The sequence below is a fragment of the Doryrhamphus excisus genome, linkage group LG1, assembly GCF_037039965.1.
Source record: "Doryrhamphus excisus strain RoL-2023G ecotype Guam linkage group LG1, RoL_Dexc_Guam_v1.1, whole genome shotgun sequence".
NCBI classification, from domain to species: Eukaryota; Metazoa; Chordata; class Actinopteri; order Syngnathiformes; family Syngnathidae; genus Doryrhamphus; species Doryrhamphus excisus.
Genome location: NC_136357.1, coordinates 28404780 through 28427163, shown reverse-complemented (window position 1 = coordinate 28427163; position 22384 = coordinate 28404780). Strand labels below are relative to the sequence as shown.

The window sequence follows — 22384 nt, the reverse complement described above, 5'->3', positions numbered from 1 at the left end:
TTAATGGATAACGTAAATATGGTTATTGTCCAGCAGAGGGCGCCATTGCATTTTTTGAGCAGGTACTAATGGTACAGTACAATTCCAACCAATGTAAAGTACCAATAGTGATTTTTTTAGGGCTTCCAAAATGGGAAATTACACTTTTTTTAATACTCATACATTAAAAAAAAATTAAAATAAATATTTTAAAATAGTTTTTTTAACCAACCTGTTTAATTTTCACTTTTGTTCCGCTCGCAATATTGTAATTTGAGCTGCACCTGTGTATTAAGTACAAATGTAAAAAAAAAAGTTCTGTACAACGTCCATCCATCATGTTTCATCAGAAACTAATGCTCATACTCATGCTCATACTGGGCTTCAATGTTATTCCAGAATAGAATAATTACACAACATACATTTTCAAAGAAATGAATGAATAGGGAAAAAATATTTTTTTCTTCTTCTAATTTTTACGTAACGTGATTTTTCAAAATCATTAAAGATATCGATGTTGTGTAATCATTCTGCCCTACAAAAACGACTGCTTCAAATAAAACATTAAGCGCCCGAAGATGACATAATATTAATCCCCACGATGAGCGTAGGTCATATTTGTATATGAAATCCAGTCCAGCTGATGGACACATCTCATGTCTTCTTCCTCTTCACCATGGGTCGTTCAAACACGTCTCTTACGCCCGCTGCCTTCTGCTTGAAGAATTTGCTGTTCTGAGCCGTCTCCTGAGCCCACGCGGAGTCAAACGACGTGGTATCCTGGTCCACCAAGTGGGTGTACTTGGTTCGTCCAGACCGACCAAAGTTTTTGACCTTAATGATGCGGGGAAAAATGTATTTAACTAGGACTGTAGATGTATCTATCCCGCTGTGAATGTAGTCTTTGTTGCCCGTATGAGTCATTATACACATAATTATTCCCCCCCCCCCCCCCCAAAATAACAACCGACGCTCACCTGCATGACTTTGGGCAAGATGGTTTTGTTGAAGTGGTCCTCCAGAGTCGGTGCACTGAAATCTCTCTTGTAGACGTCTTGCTCTTCGTCCTGCAACCACAAACCACGTTTACAATCGGAAGGACCACCACCAAGATATTCCCGAGGCTGTGTGATAATTCTAGTGACCATAAATAAATAATTTACTCACCATAAAGAAGGCTCCTCGGTGGTAGTACTTCTGAAGGAACTTGTATTTGCCTTTGGATGCTTTGTTGGTGATGACTTTGCCGTTGTTGCGGAGCTCCGCCCTGCGTTCCTCGTCTTTCATGTTATGGAATCTATCGATTTCTGCCTTTTCCTTCTCCATCCTGTCAACAGACAATTTAGCACCATTAGCTCTCTTTGCTTTCGGGATATTAGTTAATGGGGGTGTAAGAAAATATCATTTCGGCGATATATTGCGATACTTCGTAGTCAATTAGGCAAGGACGTTGAACAAGACTCATGAGTGAATTTTTGGAAAATGTGTCATGCCCGAATAAAGTATTCGGGAAACACGACAAATCTGCAAATCCACTTAGATTTAAATTAAATTTAAATTTTACAAAAATTTAATTTAATTTAAATTTGAAAGACAAAATACCTGCAATATCACAGTACTACTACTGCTTGCTATCGGCAGGTCCTCATGGTGTCTCGCTAAGTGGATTTGCAGATTTGTCGTGTTTCCCGAATACTTTATTCGGGCATGACACATTTTCCAAAAAAATCACTTGCCGATAGCAAGCAGTAGTAGTACTGTGATATTGCAGGTATTTTGTCTTTCAAATTTAAATTAAATTAAAATTAAATTTTAATTACATTTTAATTAAATTAAAATTAAAATTAAATTTTAAATTAAATTAAATAAAATAATGGTTATTTTAAGAATTCTAAAAAAAAACTTTTTACTGATGTTAGTGACTTTGTTCCACAAAAATACTGTCTAAGTCAGGGACTGTATACTCTGCATTTTTTCACAGCTAATAGATCTTGAGACATAATTTTATTTATTTGTTTTTTATGTTTTTTTTGTTGTAAATTTAAAGCTGGATGTTAAACTTTATTTAAAATACTCAGAAAGTTTGTGATACAGCATAACATACTGTCTAATGGAATACAAATATGTTTAGTAAGTGCATACTGCTGCTGTAATTCAGTTTTTCCAGGAAATAATCTTTAAGAAAAAAAAAAATCGCCTTGTTATATCATGATATCGTATCGTGAGTCTAGTATCGTATCGCCAGATTGTCGCCAATACACACCCCTATTAAGTCGATAAGTCAAATAAGCATCGTTTCTACTCACATTTCTCGAGTTTCCCTGTCCTTCTTGATACGTTTCAGTTCACGGACTTTCCAGGCCTCGTACTCCTCCTCCTCGTTCTCGCCGTCCGTGTCCAGGGCGTCCAAAGCGGCGAGCGTGCGACGGTTCTCCTCAAACTCCTTCTTGGCCTCCTCTTCCACTATCTTGAGGGTGTAACGCCTCCGCTCCTCCTGCTGCCTCTTGGCTTCGGCCTCCAGCTCCCTCTGCTTCTGCTGCTCGGCTTCTCGCTCGGCCACCGTCACTCTGTCCTTTCTGGGGGGGTACGAGCACAAGACCAGTTAGACCACATTGGCGGCACGGCGGTCGAGTGGTTAGCGCGCAGAGACCAGGGGTTCAATTCCACCCTCGGCCATCTCTATGTAGAGTTTGCATGTTCTCCCCGTGCATGCGTGGGTTTTCCTCCCACATTCCAAAAACATGCTAGGTTAATTAGCGACTCCAAATTGTCCATAGGTATGAATGTGAATGTGAATGGTTGTTTGTCTATATGTGCCCTGTGATTGGCTGGCCACCAGTCCAGGGTGTACCCCGCCTCTCGTTCAAAGACAGCTGGGATAGGCTCCAGCACTATATTACTACTTCGTACTTTGGTACGTGATTAAAAAAAATAATAATAAAATAAATTAACATTTAAGAAAATTAAAGTTGAAATTTAAAAATGACAGCTGTAATTTTTTTAAATAGTCAACATTTTAAGCCACAAAAGTCATAATTTAAAAAAAAAAAACTTAAACCATATTTGGAAAGCAGGAAGTGAACAAATGTAACAGTTACCGATTGTAATTTTTTTTTGAAAAATTAAAGTTGAAATTTAAAAATAACAGCAGTATTTTTTTTTTGGGAATAGAGTCAACATTTTAAGCCAAAAAAAAGTCATCTTCTAATTCAGAAAAAAGTCATAATTTTACAAGAATTTTACTCATCATATGATGACGGAAAATGTCATTTCTGTTGCATAAAATACAAAATAGAAATACCATATAAAAATAATATTTTTGAAAAGCTGTAACATGAAAAATATATTCTGTAATATTACGGAAATAAAATCAAAATATTATGGTAAAGTCATAATTATACAAAATTAAAATTTATGAAGATTAAGAAAAAAGTAGAAAAAATTTGACAAAAAAAACTATATTAGGAAAGCAGGAAGTGAACAAATGTAACAGTTAGTGATTGTAAAAGTACCAGAGGGAGGGGTAGGATTTAATAAGCTTTGCTTCTTCCTACTCCTTTTGGACATGTGGAACTGGGAACTGATTATGTGATGCGTTCAATTGTCATCTGATGCATGTTCAAATGAAATTAAACCATAACACAGAAGTCTCCTACATGATAGAAACAGCACTTACTTGCGGATGAAAACCGGTTTGAGTCGCGGCTCTGCTTCATCTTCACTATCTGTATACTCCTCATATTCAGACTCAGACTCCGATTCCTCCCCAGACTTCCCTTCCTCCTCCACCTCCATGACTTCCATCTCTTCGGTCTTGCGTTCCAGAGCCCGCTGCCTCATCATTGCTCGTCGCCTCTCAATTTCCTGCACAAAGAGGGCATTTTCTTGGAACGCATTTTCTTGGTCTGGTCAGCCTAACACCACATATAGATTGCGGTCCTGAAAAATGATGTAAATACAGCTTCACAGCAATAAATTCAGTACCTCGTCATCAACTTCTTCCTCTTCTTCTTCCTCTTCATCCTCACTGCTCTCCTCACGTTGAGGATGCCACGTCCCTTCATCGGAGTCTTCGCTGCTCTCTTCTACAACTTCCGGCTCCACGATCTGTCGATGTCTCGCCAACCTGAGCAAAAAGGGACGGTGACACAGAGATGACATAACAGCGTTTAAAAAAAAAAAAATGAACCAAATGTCCAAAGTCACATGATACCTCTCCTCCACGTCCTCAGAGGCACGGTTGAGCAAACGCTTTAAACGTGGGTCTGACACGACGTCCTCCTCCTCCAGTTCCATCTCGGGCTCAGTTTCCTTTCCTTTCTTAACAAACTGGAAGTCCTCTTCCTCCTCATCCGATGATTCCATCGGTGCGTAGTCTGGACGTTTACCCGACACGTATCTCTTCACCTTTACCTTCTCCATAGAGATCTCACCTGTGTCATGACACATGGTCATGGTTTCATTTCATTTCAACATGCATCAGATGACAATTGAACGCATCACATAATCAGTTCCCAGTTCCACATGTCCAAAAGGAGTAGGAAGAACCAAAGCTGATTAAATCCTAACCCTCCATCTGGTACTTTTATAATCAGTAACTGTTACATTTGTTCACTTCCTGCTTTCCTAATATAGTTTAAGTTTTTTTTCTACTTTTTTCTTAAATAATCTTCATAAATTTTATTTTTGTATAATTACGGCTTTATTAGCATAATATTTTGATTTTATTTCTGTAATATTACAGTATATATTTCGCATGTTAAAGCTTTTCAAAAATAATATTTTTCATATATTTTATGCAACAGAAATGACATAATTTTTCATCATATGATGAGTCTATTCTTGTAAAATTATGACTTTTTTCTGAATTAGTAGATTACTTTTTTGGCTTAAAATGTTGACTTTATTCCAAAAAAAATTACTGCTGTTATTTTTAAATTTCAACTTTAATTTTTCAAAAAAAAAATTACATCAGTAACTGTTACATTTGTTCACTTCCTGCGTCCCGAATATGGTTTAAGTTTTTTATTTTTTGTTTCTTTTTGTTTTTATTGTTTCTTGAATAGGCTCATCGTATATCATATTTCTCCTCTCTTGTAGAGAATTTTTAAGTAATTGGTTATTTTTATCCTTATGCATTATTTTAGAAATAAGGAGTTAGTATTTTCTCTGTTGAATTATCATTACTACTGACATTACACAGTATTAAGTCAACACAGCTGACGGTAATATTTAGCATTTACGTGGTTAAAGTTTAGGTGTTGCCACATAATGTTAAATATTTGACAGCAATTTAAACTTTAAAGTGCAGTACATTTAGTGGGAAGAATGCAACTTAATAGGTGAACTAACTAACACATTTGTTATTAGCATTATTAGCATATACAGACTGAGGTCCATGACGGTGATGCTTAGCTGGTGTTAGCATTAGCTTGCTATGCTAGCACGTTTTTAGCTTTTTTACCTTTCTCATTCCGGACAGGCACGGCTCCGGCCGTGGACTGAATCGGCGGAAGCTTCATGTTGGCCGAATCGTGGGTGGACATGGCTGCCCGGTAGTGAACTCAAAATGAAGAGAAATGTCGGATATTACCGGCGATGCCAATTGTTCACACACACGAATAGCACAATGGCGGAGTCGGGGTATTCTTCTTCATCATGGCGGCTCGCAACCACTTGTAGGTTTATACTGCCACCTACAGTACCGGAGTGTGTATCGTTAGGTTACAGACTTGGGAAAAACTAGTAACCATTTGTCTTTAAGATATGAAATTATTGCGCGGATATTATATTTACTGTTTTGACCCCTCTTTAAGTTTCCTTTAGTCGTAATAATGAGATAAAAAGTCGAAATTATGGGATAGAAAGTCGAAATTACGAGATAAAAAGTCGAAATTATAACATAAAAAGTCGAAATAATGACATAAAAATCTAAATTACGAGATAAAAAGTCGAAATTATGAGATAAAAAGTCGAAATTATGGGATAGAAAGTCAAAATTACGAGATAAAAAGTCGAATTTACGAGATATAAAGTCGAAATTATCACATAAAAAGTCGAAATAATGACATAAAAATCTAAATTACGATATAAAAAGTCGACATTTTGAGTTAAAGTCGAAATTATGAGATAGAAAGTCATAACAATGAGGCGCTTTACCTAACAAATACAGCGTTGCTCTTAAACCCCCTTTTATATTCCTCCACCTTGTTTTGATTGCATTCTCACTTTTGTCAACATTTTATTAAGTGTTATTTAGAAACGTTAATTGCCTCATTCATCCTTTCATTTTAATCCAATTTGCATAACTGGCGGTACATTTGTAATAATAATAATAATAGCTCAACAAGAACTGTGGTTGATTAGAGTTTACACTTGGGGAAACAGCGCCCCTTATGTTTCAGTACAGAATTACATGCTACCCACTAAACCCCAATGAAAAGCTACAAAAACAACAACACAGTGAGTCAAAAAAAGACCCAAGTACTCGTAATATTGGATAAACACAGCAAAAATACTTACTAATAAATATAGCAACAAAGTCAGTAAACATATGAAATGTGTCATTTAATTCAAACATTTACAGACGATGCAAAAACACGATTATTCAGAGCTGCACTCCTCTCTGTTTGAACAACTCCGCCAGCTTTTCCTCCAGGGCTGAATTGGTGCCTTTCAAGCCTTTCACCACCTCAGACGCCCACACGAAATACTGCTGCACTCGCTCAGCTGTCCAACCTGACAACACATAGCAGAACGAAGAGAAAAAGTTGTAATATATTACAAATATATATTTAAAATATCATTTTAGTAGCATAAAGTTGTTTTTAATGTTGTAATATTATGATAAATAAAAAAAAAACTATTACTAAAGTTTTATTTGGGGAAAATTAGGTTGCAGAAAAAGTTGTAATGTTACGGGAATAAAATAAAAATATTATGGGAATAAAGTAATAGCATTTCAAACATAAAATAAAACTGAAATAGTTGAAAAAAAAACAGACTATCCCAGCTGTCTTCGGGACAGGCGAGAGGCGGGGTACACCCTGGACTGGTCGCCAGCCAATCACAGAAGTTTGTTTATGTTCCCTTATAATTCATTTTTTTTTCCTACCTAACTTTCCAAAAGTATACCCCACCTCTTGCCCAAAGTCAGCTGGGATAGGCTCCAGCACCCCCTGCGGCTCTAATGAGGAAAATCGGCATAAAATATGGATGGATGGATGATATAATACAAGAAAAAAATTCATTTTCATAACATTTAGCTGAAATATTAAAGAAAAAAAACACATTATTTTTTAATATCAGTAACAAAATAAATGTACATTTTTGGATAATTGGGTCGAGGCAAAAAGTCAAAATATAGTAATAAAGTATAATAAATAATTTGTAATAATAATAAATAAATAAATTATTTTTTTAATATTACAAAAGGAAAAAAATATTTTAAAAAATGTTGAAATATTTAGAAATAAAAAACAGCAAAAGTCTAAAAAATAATTTTTAATAATAATTAATTAATTAATTGTAATATTACAAAAGGAAAAAAATATTTAAAAATGTTGAAATATTTAGAAATAAAAAACAGCAAAAATCTAATAAATAATTTTTAATAATCATAAATAAATAAATTAATTGATTAATTTTTTTAATATTACAAAAGGAAAAAAAATATTAAAAATGTTGAAATATTTAGAAATAAAAAAACAGCAAAAATCTAATAATTTTTTCATAATAATAAATAAATAAATTAATTAATTTTTAAAAATATTACAAAAGGAAAAAATATTTTAGAAAATGTTGAAATATTTAGAAATAAAAACAGCAAAAATCAAATAAATAATTTTTTATAATAATAAATAAATAAATACATTATTTTTTTTAATATTACAAAAGGAAAAAATATTATTAAAAAAAATGTTGAAATATTTAGAAATAAAAAAACAGCAAAAATCGTAGTTGATACTAATAATTAATAACTAAGGTGAGATACTGTTGCCCGTGCATCCTTTCCTTTTTCAGCTTCCAACTGTATGTGAGGGTAGGAACTTTGAGCGGTAAATTGAGATCTTCGCCTTTGTGGTAGAATTAAAACACCACTGAATCCACATCATGTCACGATTCGTCTCTCTGAAATACGGGGAAAGAGGCGCTTACCGACAGGCGTGCTGCAGTTCAGGTCCCTGAGGTTATACAGTTTGTCAGCCAGTTTGACCAGTTTGGCCTGGTGGCTGCAGTGAGGAGCATGTTCCACCTGCAAACGCTTCCTCTCCTGTTTGGGCAAACTCTTATCATCGGTCACTTCCTGCACGATGCGAGTAACAATCACCCCAAACTTTGTTTCCAGCTCTTCGGGTATTGTGTCGGTGTCTTCCAAAGTGTCGTGAAGCAGAGCGGCCTGCCAAACATAAAAGTAAACCGGTCGAGGGGGATGCCGAGTGATGCGACTACATCAGATAGCGACATACTTGTAAAGTCTCGACATCTGTGACGCCCCCTTCGTGGCTGAGAATCCTTGCAACTCCTTGACGATAAAAAAACACAGATAAGAGTCATTGAGAGTCAGAAAGGGGGCCGACAACAATCGATTTATTGAACACAACATAACACGACAAAAGGAATATCAGCAAACGTTGTGGCCCTGAACTCTTTTGGTAATGCTAACGGTTTAATTTCATTTGAACATGCATCAGATTACAATTGAACGCATCGCATAATCAGTTCACGGTTCCACATGTCCAAAAGGAGTAGGAAGAAGCAAAGCTTATTAAATCCTACCCCTCCATCTGGTACTTTTACAATCACTAACTGTTACATTTGTTCACTTCCTGCTTTCCTAATATAGTTTAAGTTTTTATAATTATTTTTAAATTATTTTATTTATTTATTTTTCAGCTGTTTTTACTGAAGAAATTGTTAATGGAATCATACAGGAAATCATCAGTCATCAGTAACTGTTACATTTGTTCACTTCCTGCTTTCCTAATATAATTTAATCTTTTTTTCTACTTTTTCTTTAATAATCTTCATAAATTTAATTTTTGTATAATTTTTAATTTATAATTTTGACTTTATTACCATAACATTGTGATTTTATTTCCGTGATATTACAGTATATATTTCTCATGTTACGGCTTTTCAAAAATAATATTATTTTTATACGTTATTTCTATTTTATATTTTATGCAACAGAAATAACATAATTTTTCATCATCATATGATGAGTCTATTCTTGTAAAATTATTACTTTTTTTCTGAATTAGAAGATGACTTTTTTGTTTTAAAATGTTGACTTTATTCAAAAAAAATACTGTTATTTCTAAATTTCAACTTTAATTTTTTGAAAAAAAAATTAATTATTTATTTTTGTCACGTACCGAAGTACGAGGTGATAAGTGTTTCAGATTTAGTTCTTCCCTGAGATCATATTTCTTTTGGATACGTTGGCTAATATTCTTCTAGCTATTTTTTGCCGACAGCGTCTTAAAAATCTCGCATTCCAAATGTTAAAGAGCATTTACTTATATTGTTCAGCGTCTACAATAACCTCATTCTCAAATGGTCTCCTTAATATGTATTAATTTCAATTTTAATATATAAAACACATGTAATTTGTCTGACTATGATGTCTTCTCGTAGTGTTCACATTTACGAGCAGTCACTGAATACAACACAATATAATACAATAGTAAACAACTTACCAATTGGGTGGTTAATATACGGCGTCCCCTCTTCGTCTTTGCGACGCTGCTGTCGGTGTTTTCTAGCGGCGAAATCAACCGTCTCTATCAACAACACCGCGTCCGAACTCATGGCGCCCGATTCACGTCGTGAGAGCAAACAACAACCGGACTTTTTGTAGGTGAACGTTGTGCTTCTTGTGGTGTCTGTGAGAATGAACCAAGGGGTGAGCGGGTCGAGCCAAATGTCGATAGCATTGATACAAATATTAGCATCGATGCTATCGTGATAGATAGATAGATTAATATTGAACTGTTCTCTTAATCAGTTCTTTCTGTACACACAGTTATGTACGGTATTAACAATAGCAGTAAACTTGGTCATCAATAAACTTTGTAGACTACATGTAGCAACTTATATTTAACTTGGGTGGCTAATGAAATACCTTAGTAGTACGGTAGGTGGCGCCAAACACTCGGCAGTAGAACTATGCAGAAGAAGACGACACTCCAGTCAAAAACCAAAGAAGAAGACAAAGATAAGGAAGTAGAACGGCGATGCCCCGCCCCTAACTGCTGTCAAAATAGAAGAAGACGACACTCCAGTCAAAAACCAAAGAAGAAGACAGAGATAAGGAAGTAGAATGGCGATGCCCCGCCCCTAACTGCTGTTAAAATTTAGCATTTCTATCCTTCCCCAAACGCTTTAATCTTTTTTTTTTAATCACCGAATTAAACTGTATTCACAACTTAACTTGACGGCCTTGGCGTAAGAAATCTCTCTTATTAACTAAAGACCGCGTGTGATGTTTGGGTAGTTTGTTGTTAGCATTTATTTAGCTAATGCTATCGCTCACAAAAGCCACTTTAGCTTTTTTAATGGTGGTCCCTCGGTTTATGGCTTAGAAGTCCGGGATTTGGTTCCGCACTATGGCTTTCAGGGCTAACAAAGATTCACCGGAGCTGCCTGACTTCTCTCTGCTGAAAAGGCTGGCCAGAGATCAGCTCATCTACCTCCTCGAACAGGTTGGTTGTGGTTATATTTTAGTGTTAAAATGGCGACATGTTTGTTTATCAATTGTCTTATGACATGTGTAACAGCGCATGGACTCCATGACCCTTTTGCTTTCATTTTAATTTGACAATCGTTATCTATGAGCTTTTAATTATGTTTATTTTTTCCTTTATTTCTCGCTTTTTATGCAGCTTCCAGGAAAGAAGGACCTCTTCATTGAGGCAGATTTGATGAGCCCCCTGGATCGTATCGCCAATGTTTCCATATTAAAGGTGACACAATATCATCTTCTTAATTAAGAATCACAATGTGTATTTAATTATTTTCTTCTCTGTCTGTTTTGTTTCAACAGCAACACGACGTTGACAAACTTTACAAAGTAGAAAATAAGCCTGTTATTAGTACTTCAGATCAGTGAGTGACATTTAATACACACATTTATGCCAACATGTCTGACAATATGGCTGTACTCTCTTCACTCTAGGCTCTGTTTTCTGATTCGGCCAAGAATACAAACGGTGAAGTGGATATGTGGTATGTTTTCATATTTTATAACACAGCTTGTAATATTTTTATTTTCATGAGCAATATAGGAAACCGTGCTTACTGTCTAAACCACACTAAATCCACACTAAAATGCGTTTCTGCCATTTTGTGGCTGTTTTTTTCAGCTTAAAACTGCACCAAACATGATCCCTTCTATTGTGGAGATGCATCATCTTCAAAGTTTAATTTGTTTAATGAATGAATGAATGAATGTTTAATTTGTTTTTTGATTTGCTTATTTATTTTTCCATCTTATTTTGTGTCGAAAAATAAAAATTAACATTAAACGTTTATTTAATGATAAATAAAAGTTGATTTGTTAATTTGTTTCATTTGTTTTTTGATTTGCTTATTTATTTTTCCATCTTATTTTGTGTTGAAAAATAAAAAAATAACATTAAATGTTTATTTAATAATTTGATAAAAAAAGAAAAATTAATTTGTTGATTTGTTTCATTTGTTTTTTTGATTTGCTTATTTTATTTTTCCATCTTATTTTGTGTCGAAAAATAAAAAATTAACACTAAACATTTATTTAATAATTTAATAATAAATAAAAATTAATTTATAATAATTTAATGTTTTATCAGAGAACCAAAAGCACTGAAAAAGTGGAAGTTATAGCAGAAGCATTGAAGACAGTTTGTTATTTATTTTTTCTGTTTTTATATATATATATTTTTTTCTTTTTTTTTAAACTTGATGCGGCCCAGCCTCACCCAGACCTTATCTCCAATGTCAGCAATTTTCAAAATTTTTTTTTTGCTATATGGGTGGATTTTATGTTATAAAATGGTTTCTTTCATCACCAAATGCTAACTAAAAACCTATCAAATGATTTGTTATTGACTTTCTCCCTTCAGATGTGGTTAACGCAGACAAAGCAGCCGGGAAATATAGAAGATACAAAGTTATATTCACCCCACAGAAGGTATTTTGATATACGGACAAAATTGATTTGATTTGGTTAAAATTGTTAAAAGTCTGCTGTGTCTCTGCCCTGCAGTTTTATGCATGCGAGACGGTTCTGGAGGAACAGGGAGTTTATGGTGGTAGGTAGTTCTTGTTCCTGTTCGCTTTCAATGCCGCTCACCGGCGTCCTTTTTTTTTTTTTTTTTAAAGAAATGTTTCATTTTCTTTGTTTGTCAGATGTGACAATGGACGAATGGGCCTTCTACCTGCTTCCTCTGGACAACGACATTATTAGTTTGGAGCTCCCGGAATTTTTCCAGGACAACTTTGTGGTAGATAAATGACTATGATGTCTTGTTTTCTTGATGCTATGATTTGAAATGATACTTTTTTTTGAATTTACCAAACACATGAGGTGAATTCGGACATAGAATCTGATCGGTATCGCCGATACCGCCCTAAATTTTTACACAGTATCGGCTCGGGAATGAAATCAGCGGTGTCGCTCACATTGTTTACTTCCTTATAAACAGGGAAATGTGAGCGATGTGGTGCTTCTGCGCATGTACGTCACTTTTCTGACGCTTTGCGTTCATATTAACGATTAATATTAACCTTCTAGCATTAGCTGCAACTCAAGAGATGCATGATCAATTTTTATTTGTAAGTAAAGCCAGGAACCTCCAGACTGCGTATGATGTGAGTCTGTAGAGTTTTTTTTGTTTTTTTTATTTCTTCTTCTTTTCTATCCCCTCCTGCTCCAAATTCTCATAACACCATTCATTTTCTACCACTTTTCCTCACGAGGGTCGCAGGGGGGTGCTGGAGCCGATCCCAGCTGTCTTTGGGCGAGAGGCGGGGTACACTGGTCTGGACTGGTGGCCAGCCAATCACAGGGCACATATAGACAAACAACCATTCACACTCACCCATCAGCATTTTCTTTAAAAAATTATTAGTATCAATTATTATTATTTTATTTTAATTATTGTTTATTATTAGTCTATATAATTATGTGTAATTATGTAATTTTTTAGTATTATTTAATTATTGTATATTATATTTATAGTCCGATTATTTAATATAAGTCATAATGAGAAATTTGGGAAAATTAAAAAAATTGGGTGGGAAAAAAAACACATTGCAATGATGAAGTTAAAATATTATAAGAACAAAGTCAGAGAGGCGGGGTACACCCTGGACTGGTGGCCAGCCAATCACAGGGCACATATAGACAAACAACCATTCACACTCACCCATCAGCATTTTCTTTAAAAAAATTATTAGTATTAATTGTTATTATTTTATTTAAATTAATGTTTATTATTAGTTTATATAATTATGTGTAATTATTTAATTTTCAGTATTATTTAATTATTGTATATTATATTTATATTCAGATTATTTAATATAAGTCATAATGAGAATTTTGAGAAAATTAAAAAAAATTGGGTGGGGGAAAAAAAAACACATTGCAATGATGAAGTTAGAATATTATAAGAACAAAGTCAGAGAGGCGGGGTACACCCTGGACTGGTGGCCAGCCAATCACAGGGCACATATAGACAAACAACCATTCACACTCCTCCATCAGCATTTTCTAAAAAAAAAAAATGTTTTAATTATTATTATTTTATTTTAATTCTAGTTTATTATTAGTTTATATCCTCGTGAGGATAAGCGGTAGAAAATGAATGAATGAATGAATGAATGAATGCATTTTCTTTTCCACCCTTCCTGCTGTACCAGGCCGGAGACCAGCGCTGGGTAAAGACGGCCGGCAGCGCCCTACACCTCCTTCATTCCATTTACGGACCTTTTTCAAAGGTTTACGGAATTGGCCGGTGTTCAAAGGTAAATCTGCGTTTCGGTTTCACATCCTTCAACGTACAGTAGCTGCTCCGTCGAAGAAAAATGACGCTTCGTTTTTTCTGTCTTGCTTTAGATGGCGTACGAGTCATGGAGAGAGCAAGTGGAAGAGGGGGACCAAAAGGCTCGCAAGAGTGAAATCGGGAACGTGTTCCTTATCGATAGAGGTGATAGACGATGCCCGACATGTGACTTGTATCGCGTTTGCTTTGCTCACCAATTTTGTGTGGATGCTTTTCCCCAGATGTTGACTTCGTCACCCCCCTGTGCTCACAAGTGGTTTACGAAGGACTTGTGGACGATATCTTTCGAATCAAATGTGGTGGGTAACTAATATCAACTTTGATTGGTCAAAGTTTATTTATTTATTTAGCTATGTGATGCTTCTTTGCTAATGTATTAAATAATATTAAATATTAAAATCCTGACATAACAATCGATACTTGCCACGGCTTCGCTCTTAGTAAAAAATATGCACGTTTCAGCAAAAAATGCAATTTATATTGAATGCATTTTCAAGCATGAAAATGTCTACAAGAACTAAAGCAGGGGTCTCAAACACACGGCCCGCGGGTCAAATGTGGCCCGCAGGACACCAGTTTGAGGCTCCCGCCTTGATATGAAAGTTTAATGTTATATGCGCAAGTTTGATATGGAGTGTGTATATGTGTGTGTGTATATATATATATATGTGTGTGTGTATATATATATATATATATATATATATATATATATATATATATTAATAAAAATAAAAATGCATTATTGAAAAACAAATTACACATTTAAATTTATAATTAAAAACGTAAAAATAAAATAAATTAAACATTTAATTAAAAAAAATATAAAAATTCTAACTATATATGTGTGTGTATATGTATATGTGTGTGAGTGTGTATATATATATGTATATATATGTGTGTGTATATATATATATATATATATTAATAAAAATAAAAATGCATTATTGAAAAACAAATTACACATTTAAATTTATAATTAAAAACTTAAAAATAAAATAAATTAAACATTTAATTTAAAAAAATATAAAAATTCTAACTATATATGTGTGTGTATATGTATATGTGTGTGAGTGTGTATATATATGTGTGTGTGTGTGTGTGTATATATATATATTAATAAAAATAAAAATGCATTATTAAAAAGCAAATTACACATTTAAATTTATAATTAAAAACTTAAAAATCAAATAAATTAAACATTTAATTTAAAAAAATTTAAAAATTCTAACTATATATGTGTGTGTGTATATGTATATATGTGTGTGTGTATATATATTATTAATAAAAATAAAAAAGCATTATTGAAAAACAAATTACACATTTAAATTTACAAATTAAAAATAAAATAAATTAAACATTCAATGAAATAAAAAAAAAATTCTAACTATATATATATATATAATTATATATATATATATATATATATATATATAAATAATTGTATTGAATGTGCATTTTTGCCTATGTGTCCAGACTTTTGACGCTGTATATTTGTATATATTTCATATCTTTCATCTCATTGTTTTTCTCAGGCTGTGTGGAATTGGGGCCGGATGTTTCCTCCACAGACAAAAGCATCAAAGTCATGTTGAATTCGCAGGATAAGGTGGGGCTGCCTTGCAGAATTTCTTCATTCCAATCCCTCGCTGAACTTTCCGTTTGTCCCTCAGGTCTTCAGTGAAATCCGAAATGAGCATTTCTCCAACGTCTTCAGCTTTCTTAGCCAGAAAGCCAGGAACCTCCAAACTGCGTATGATGTGAGTCTGTAGAGTCATTCAAACTCAGGAAGCCACTATATTTTTTTTCCAAAAAAATAAATAAAAAACGCATTTATTAAAAACAGAAAAATATAAATAAATATAACTTTTTCAATGCTTTGGTTCCGATTTTCTACAAGAAAAGTTCTCACATATAGTTGGCAGGTAGACAAATGATTTTTTTCATATTAAAATGAACAAAGCATTATTAGAGCCCTGTAGACATGACAAAACACGACTATAGTCACATTTATACTCTTTTTATTTACAACATATTGCGCAACTGCCGCAATCTTGAGACACATGCTAACTCGCAAACTAGAGAGCTAGCAACGTAAACGGTAGCCTTCACGTGATTTCCTTTAAACTTAAATACCCCAAATATTACCACTTCCACATGGATAGGGAGGATAACTATTAACAGTTATTTAACCTTTAACATGAACATGAATCAAACGTAATAATTTTTTCTGGGTACATGATACCATACAGCATCCATCGATATCAAACTTTCATATCAAGGCGGGGGCCTCAAACTGGTGTCCTGCGGGCCACATTTGGCCCGTGGGCAGCGTGTTTGAGACCACTGTACTAGAGTTTTATTTGTCCTAAATGGCTTACTTTATCTGATGATGCCTACTATATTGGGTAATATTGGTGTAAAGGTGACTATAGGGGTGTTATTTCATGTCTAGAGGGCTCTAATAAGGCACAATCGTTGTAAAATGGTCTGCAACCTGCCTGTTAACAGCGATAAATGGGGGATTACTGTATAATTTTTTTTTTCTCAATTACCGATCCGGTAAATTCGTGCAGTATCGGACCGATGGTGGTACCATGCCTAATTGTTTCAGTTCCAATTCCACAGAAGCGTCGGGGGATGGACATAAAGCAGATGAAGACGTTTGTGTCGGAGGAGCTTAAAGGTCTGAAACAAGAGCATCGTCTCCTGAGCCTGCGTGAGTGTTGAAGCCGTCGTCACACACACAAGTACACTTGTAGTACATTTGTAGTACGAATCCCGATCTCCCGCAGACATCAGCGCAAGTGAATCAATAATGAAGAAGAAAACAAAACAGGATTTCCAGGAGCTGCTGAAGACGGAACACTGTATGTCGCAAAAATGGTTGCTTCCATCTGTACGGATGATTTACACGTTTTCACGTATTTTCTCGCAGCTTTACTCGAAGGGTTTGAAATCCGTGAATGCATTTCTTTCATCGAGGAGCACATCAACAGGCAGGTGCGTCAAAACAAACCGTCGTCTATGCAATTCCCCCCCTCTGGAAATCTGACCTCACGTCTTTTTTTTAAAAACCATTTCTTAGGTGTCCATGATTGAGAGTCTTCGCCTGCTTTGTCTCCTGTCTTTAACAGAGAATGGTACAATATCGTCTTTTCATTTGTATGCTTCATGTACTCTCAATAACCACTATTAGTATCGTTTTTTTCTGGCACCTGTAGGGCTTTTGCCGAAAGACTACCGCTCGTTAAAAACACAATATTTGCAGGTAAGATTTTGTGTGCTTTTGTTTTATTATTATCAAAGCAATCGTACCGGCAGTGCTAAAACCTGTTGAGTCCTCTTAAGTTGGGGAGTGTCCAAACTTTTTCCACCGAGGGAGGGCCACGTCATGAAAGATGAAAGGACACAATGGGCCACTGTGATATTTTTGAATGGAGATATGCTAATATGCTAATATATTTCAAGAAATAAGTCATTCATTCATTCAACTATTTTCTAACGCTTATACTAAGAAGGGTCGCAGGGGTGCTGGAGCCTATCCCAGCTGTCTTCGGGCCAGATTGGCCAGCCAATCACAGGGCACATACAGACAAACAACCATTCACACTCACATTCATACCTATGGACAATTTGGAGTCGCTAATTAACCTAGCATGTTTTTGGAATGTGGGAGGAAACCGGAGTACCCGGAGAAAACCCACGCATGCACGGGGAGAACATGCAAACTCCACACAGAGATGGGCCGGGTTGGAATTGAACTCGGGTCTCCTAGCTGTGAAGCCTGCGTGCTAACCACTTCTACACTGTTCAGCCCATGATTCATTCATTCATTCATTTTCTACCGCTTATCCTCACGGGGGTCGTGGGGGGTGCTGGAGCCTATCCCAGCTGTCTTCGGGACGGGCGAGAGGCGGGGTACACCCCTGGACCGGTGGCCAGCCAATCACAGGGCACATATAGACAAACAACCATTCACACTCACATTCATACCTATGGACAATTTGGAGTCGCTAATTAACCTAGCATGTCAGCTGTCACGTGCTAGGTTAATTGGCGACTCCAAATTGTCGGGATAGGCTCCAGCACCCTTGCGACCCTTGTGGCTTTGTCATATAAATGAAAAAGAGTATTACTGCAGTGCCTTGGTTAGCGTCGTTGATTCGTTCCAGAAGGTCAGACACAAACCAAAGCAGACTCTTAACCAAGGCAAATTTCCCCACATATAAAATAATGTTAATCCAATGAATAAAAATGAAAAATATTTATAATTTTCATATTTGCAACTTTTTTGCAAATGCTAACCGTGACGTTAAGGTCCCTTCCTGACTTCCATCAGAGCTACGGCGTGGAGCACCTGCTGACGTTCGCCAACCTCCGGCAGACGGGCCTGCTGGTGGAGCAGCAGCAGGGTGAAACGCTGACTGTCATGGAGAACAAAATGGGTAAACTGGTCAACGATAAAACTGCAGGTAAAGATCCATTTGTGTGCATACAGAGCTAATATGTTTTATTGAGGAAGACCTAACATTATTATTATATTTTTTTTATTTTATTATGGCTTTTTCCAGGGAAGCTGACTGATGCCTTTTCTTCTCTGGCAAAGAAAAGCCATTTCAGAGCCCTGAGCAGAAAACTCAACTTGGTATAATCAATCATCTTATTTCTTTCATCCTTGTCGTCAATTTGGAGTCGCTAATTAACCTAGCATGTTTTTGGAATGTGGGAGGAAACCGGAGTACCCGGAGAAAACCCACACATGCACGGGGAGAACATGGAAACTCCACACAGAGATGACCGAGGGTGGAATTGAACTCGGGTCTCCTAGCTGTGACATGCTAGGTTAATTGGCGACTCCAAATTGTCCATGGATGGAATGGATGGATGTTTTTGGAATGTGGTTGCAGGGGGTGCTGGAGCCTATCCAGCTGTCTTCGGGTAAGAGGCGGGGTACACCCTGGACTGGTGGCCAGCCAATCACAGGGCACATATAGACAAACAACCATCCCCACTCACATTCATACCTATGGACAATTTGGAGTGGCTAATTAACCTAGCATGTTTTTGGAATGTGGGAGGAAACTGGAGTACCCGGAGAAAACCCACGCATGCACGGGGGGAGAACATGCAAACTCCACGTGCATGCGTGTTTCTGTGCATTGGTGTGTTATTTACATTCTGGTGGATTTAAACAAATATACCCCTGGATGCTGAGGTTCTCATTGGGAGTGACCAGGATGGATAGGATCAGGAACTAGTACATGGGGGAGGATAATCACAAGGAGAGGTGATTGTTTCTGTGCATTGGCGTGTTATTTACATTCTGGTGGATTTAAACAAATACACCCCTGGATGCTGAGGTTCTCATTGGGAGTGACCAGGATGGATAGGATCAGGAACTAGTACATGGGGGAGGATAATCACAAGGAGAGGTGATTGTTTCTGTGCATTGGCGTGTTATTTACATTCTGGTGGATTTAAACAAATACACCCCTGGATGCTGAGGTTCTCATTGGGAGTGACCAGGATGGATAGGATCAGGAACTAGTACATGGGGGGCGGGGGGGTAATCACAAGGAGAGGTGATTGTTTCTGTGCATTGGCGTGTTATTTACATTCTGGTGGATTTAAACAAATACACCCCTGGATGCTGAGGTTCTCATTGGGAGTGACCAGGATGGATAGGATCAGGAACTAGTACACTAGTACATGGGGGGGGTAATCACAAGGAGAGGTGATTGTTTCGTGCAACATGCAAACTCCACACAGAGATGGCCCTGGGTGGAATTGAACTCGGGTCTCTTAGCTGTGAAGCCTGCGTGCTAACCACTTCTACACCGTTCAGCCCATGATTCAGTCGAAATCATCAAAAATGTCTGGGATTGAATGAGTTAAAAAGGGATAGTTTGGATGTTGTATGAATGTAATGCATAATAATAATAATAATAATAGAATTTTTGCATACATTTGCTATTTTGGCCCAATACCAAAGCATATTGTAATGTTTTTCCTAAAGGTCCCAAAGTCAGATGAGGAATATGACCTCCGCGTCCCTCGAGACATGGCGTACATCTTTAGCGGCGCGTACGTCCCACTGAGCTGCAAGCTCATTGAACAGGTAAACAAATATTATTATATTGATATCATGCAAGAAGGATGATGACACTACTTTGGTTTTTCCTTATTCTTCCCAGGTCTTGGATCGGGACGGTTGGACCGGGCTGGAAGAAGTTGTCAGGTTGCTCAACGGGAATGAGTTTGTGGTCACAGGTCATTTTGCCGTGTGTGCACGATTGCGACGATTGCGAACGGCGACGCTCTGAAAGGTTGATTATTATTATTATTATTATTATGTGGCGGCAGGCAACAACGGAGCCAAGAGTGAAGCACAACGCGTCATCCTGGTCATGTTCCTCGGGGGATGCACCTTCTCGGAGATCTCGGCTTTGCGGTTCCTCGGAAGAGAAAGAGGTAAGGATGTTGCGTTGTGATGCTAGATCAGGGGTCTCAAACTCAATTTACCTGGGGGCCACTGGAGCTAGGGTCTGAGTAAGGCTGGGCCGCATCAGATTTTCCCAAAAAAAACAAAAAAAAACGCATTTATTAAAAACTGAAAAATTAATAAACTCTGATTTTCTACAATAAAAGCTCTGATAAAACATTCCACTGTTCTCAAATATCTTAATTTTTATTTTTCTACACAAAATAAGATGAAAAATAAATAAACAAATCAAGAATAAAGAAAATCAATCAGTAATAAATAAATATAATAATAATAATAAAAACTTAAGAAACCACATATAGTTGGCGGGTAGACAAATGATTTTTTTTCATATTAAAATGAACAAAGCATTATTAGAGCCCTGTAGACATGACAAAACACGACTATAGTCACATTTATACTCTTTTTATTTACAACATATTGCGCAACTGCAGGGTCTTGAGACACATGCTAACTCGCAAACTAGACATCTAGCGACCTAAACGGTAGCCTCCGAGTTATTTTCTTTCAACTTAAATAGCCAAAAACTTACCACTTCCACACGGATAGTGAGGGCAACTATTAACAGTTTTTTAACCTTTAACATGAACATGAATCAAACGCTTATTTTTCGGCCCTTTTGTATTGAGTTGTGGACTCCTGTAGAGCAGCTACACGCAATAACCAGCGCAGAAAGCTATCTAGTTCTTCCAGAATCTGCACCTATTCAGGTGTATTTCTTTGGATTTAGTGCTTCCCGTGAAAACGGTCTTCATAAAAATAATAAGCGGCAATTTCGCCCACTGCTGAGTGCATAGAAACACTTTATAGGAGTTGATTAATTTAATTTAATTTAATTTAATTTAATTTAATTTAATTTAATTTAATTTAATTTAATTTAATTTAATTTAATTTAATTTAATTTAATTCTAAAAATATTTGAAAAATTTATTTTAAAAAAACCAACAACTTCTTAGCTTATGAGAAAATATCATTTATCATAATGTGGCCCTCGCTTCCCGACAAGTACAAGCACAAGTACATTTTCATAAAGATGTATCACTCTGTTTTATCTTTCCCAACACAGGATACACATTCATCGTGGTCACGACCGCAATCACAAACAGTTCCAGACTTTTGGAAGCCTTGCTGGACAACCACGTACGATGACGCCCCTCAGCTCATCTCGGTGGACATCACAAACATTCCCGTCACTTGTCGTCAACCGTCGGTCGTGTCTCAAATGGAATAACTTCCCGCCAGTGCACTTGGATAAGTATACTAAAGTACACTCCACTTAATCTCTTAGCGGCGTGTTGGTCTGGAAGTCAAAAAAGTTCCAGCGGATGCTGTCATCTACGGGAATCTCATGGAGCTTCAGCTTGAAATCTCGCCACAGCTGATCGTGGTCCATCCTTGCAGAAGAAGGATACAATACTGTGTTGTGGACTCCTTTGGGTCGCTGCTCGGGTTGCTAGCTCTCTAGTAAAATATGGACATTGTCAGTGTTTATTTTCCTACAGGAAATTACTGAAAATCAAATTAATCCGACTCTTAAAATGTTTAATCTAAACTGTTATCTATTTTGCACTCATAAGAAAATAAAGCATGTCATTCTCAAACAATTCTATGGTGCAATAACATGTAATGTCACATTTTTATTTAAAAGAATCAACTTCATTCAATCTTAAATAAAACTAAAAATATCAACGTTGCAAGGCTTTTTACAACAATACAAGTCATTTTTTTACCTTTTTTATAACTACTTTAATATTTTTTACTAGTTGACATTTTTACAAAAATAAAAATTTAGCATTTTTATAAAACTAAAAAATAAATAATATAAAAATAATTTAAAGAAAATATAAATGTATAATTT

General features: G+C 36.0%; 3 protein-coding genes across 3 annotated transcripts; 1 reads left to right on the top strand and 2 right to left on the bottom strand.

Annotated features, from left to right (window-relative positions):
• Positions 1–387: 387 nt before the first annotated feature.
• Positions 388–5642, bottom strand: mfap1 (microfibril associated protein 1). Its single transcript, XM_058077021.2, has 8 exons — positions 5444–5642; positions 4193–4412; positions 3964–4105; positions 3656–3843; positions 2286–2555; positions 1147–1306; positions 957–1046; positions 388–813 (listed from the first exon to the last, which is right to left on the bottom strand). The coding sequence occupies exons 1-8, from the start codon at positions 5523–5525 to the stop codon at positions 634–636; spliced, it is 1332 nt and encodes a 443-aa protein (XP_057933004.2). The 5' UTR covers positions 5526–5642; the 3' UTR covers positions 388–633.
• An 883-nt stretch (positions 5643–6525) lies between these two features.
• Positions 6526–10029, bottom strand: hddc3 (HD domain containing 3). The gene is made up of 4 exons (XM_058077031.2): positions 9681–10029; positions 8448–8503; positions 8137–8377; positions 6526–6717 (listed from the first exon to the last, which is right to left on the bottom strand). The coding sequence occupies exons 1-4, from the start codon at positions 9790–9792 to the stop codon at positions 6587–6589; spliced, it is 540 nt and encodes a 179-aa protein (XP_057933014.2). The 5' UTR covers positions 9793–10029; the 3' UTR covers positions 6526–6586.
• Positions 10030–10271: 242 nt separating this feature from the next.
• vps33b (VPS33B late endosome and lysosome associated) lies at positions 10272–22285 on the top strand. Its single transcript, XM_058077018.2, has 23 exons — positions 10272–10685; positions 10866–10946; positions 11027–11088; positions 11159–11208; positions 12084–12151; positions 12227–12272; positions 12370–12464; positions 13882–13986; positions 14078–14168; positions 14246–14323; positions 15557–15630; positions 15695–15781; positions 16650–16740; positions 16817–16891; positions 16960–17024; positions 17110–17164; positions 17246–17292; positions 18364–18496; positions 18596–18669; positions 20041–20142; positions 20219–20294; positions 20388–20495; positions 21593–22285. The coding sequence occupies exons 1-23, from the start codon at positions 10590–10592 to the stop codon at positions 21673–21675; spliced, it is 1842 nt and encodes a 613-aa protein (XP_057933001.2). The 5' UTR covers positions 10272–10589; the 3' UTR covers positions 21676–22285.
• Positions 22286–22384: the final 99 nt, after the last annotated feature.

Coding starts and splice junctions, on each gene's coding strand:
- vps33b (XM_058077018.2), top strand. CDS start 10,590: ATGGCTTTCAGGGCTAACAAAGATTCACCGGAGCTGCCTGACTTCTCT. Junction 12,152..12,226: donor TTATATTCACCCCACAGAAG/GTATTTTGATAT, acceptor TCTGCCCTGCAG/TTTTATGCATGCGAGACGGT. Junction 20,143..20,218: donor GCTGCAAGCTCATTGAACAG/GTAAACAAATAT, acceptor TATTCTTCCCAG/GTCTTGGATCGGGACGGTTG.
- mfap1 (XM_058077021.2), bottom strand. CDS start 5,525: ATGTCCACCCACGATTCGGCCAACATGAAGCTTCCGCCGATTCAGTCC. Junction 3,844..3,963: donor AGGAAGAAGTTGATGACGAG/GTACTGAATTTA, acceptor CTCTTTGTGCAG/GAAATTGAGAGGCGACGAGC. Junction 2,556..3,655: donor AAACCGGTTTTCATCCGCAA/GTAAGTGCTGTT, acceptor GTACCCCCCCAG/AAAGGACAGAGTGACGGTGG.
- hddc3 (XM_058077031.2), bottom strand. CDS start 9,792: ATGAGTTCGGACGCGGTGTTGTTGATAGAGACGGTTGATTTCGCCGCT. Junction 8,504..9,680: donor GTATATTAACCACCCAATTG/GTAAGTTGTTTA, acceptor TTTATCGTCAAG/GAGTTGCAAGGATTCTCAGC. Junction 6,718..8,136: donor GAACTGCAGCACGCCTGTCG/GTAAGCGCCTCT, acceptor ATGTGTTGTCAG/GTTGGACAGCTGAGCGAGTG.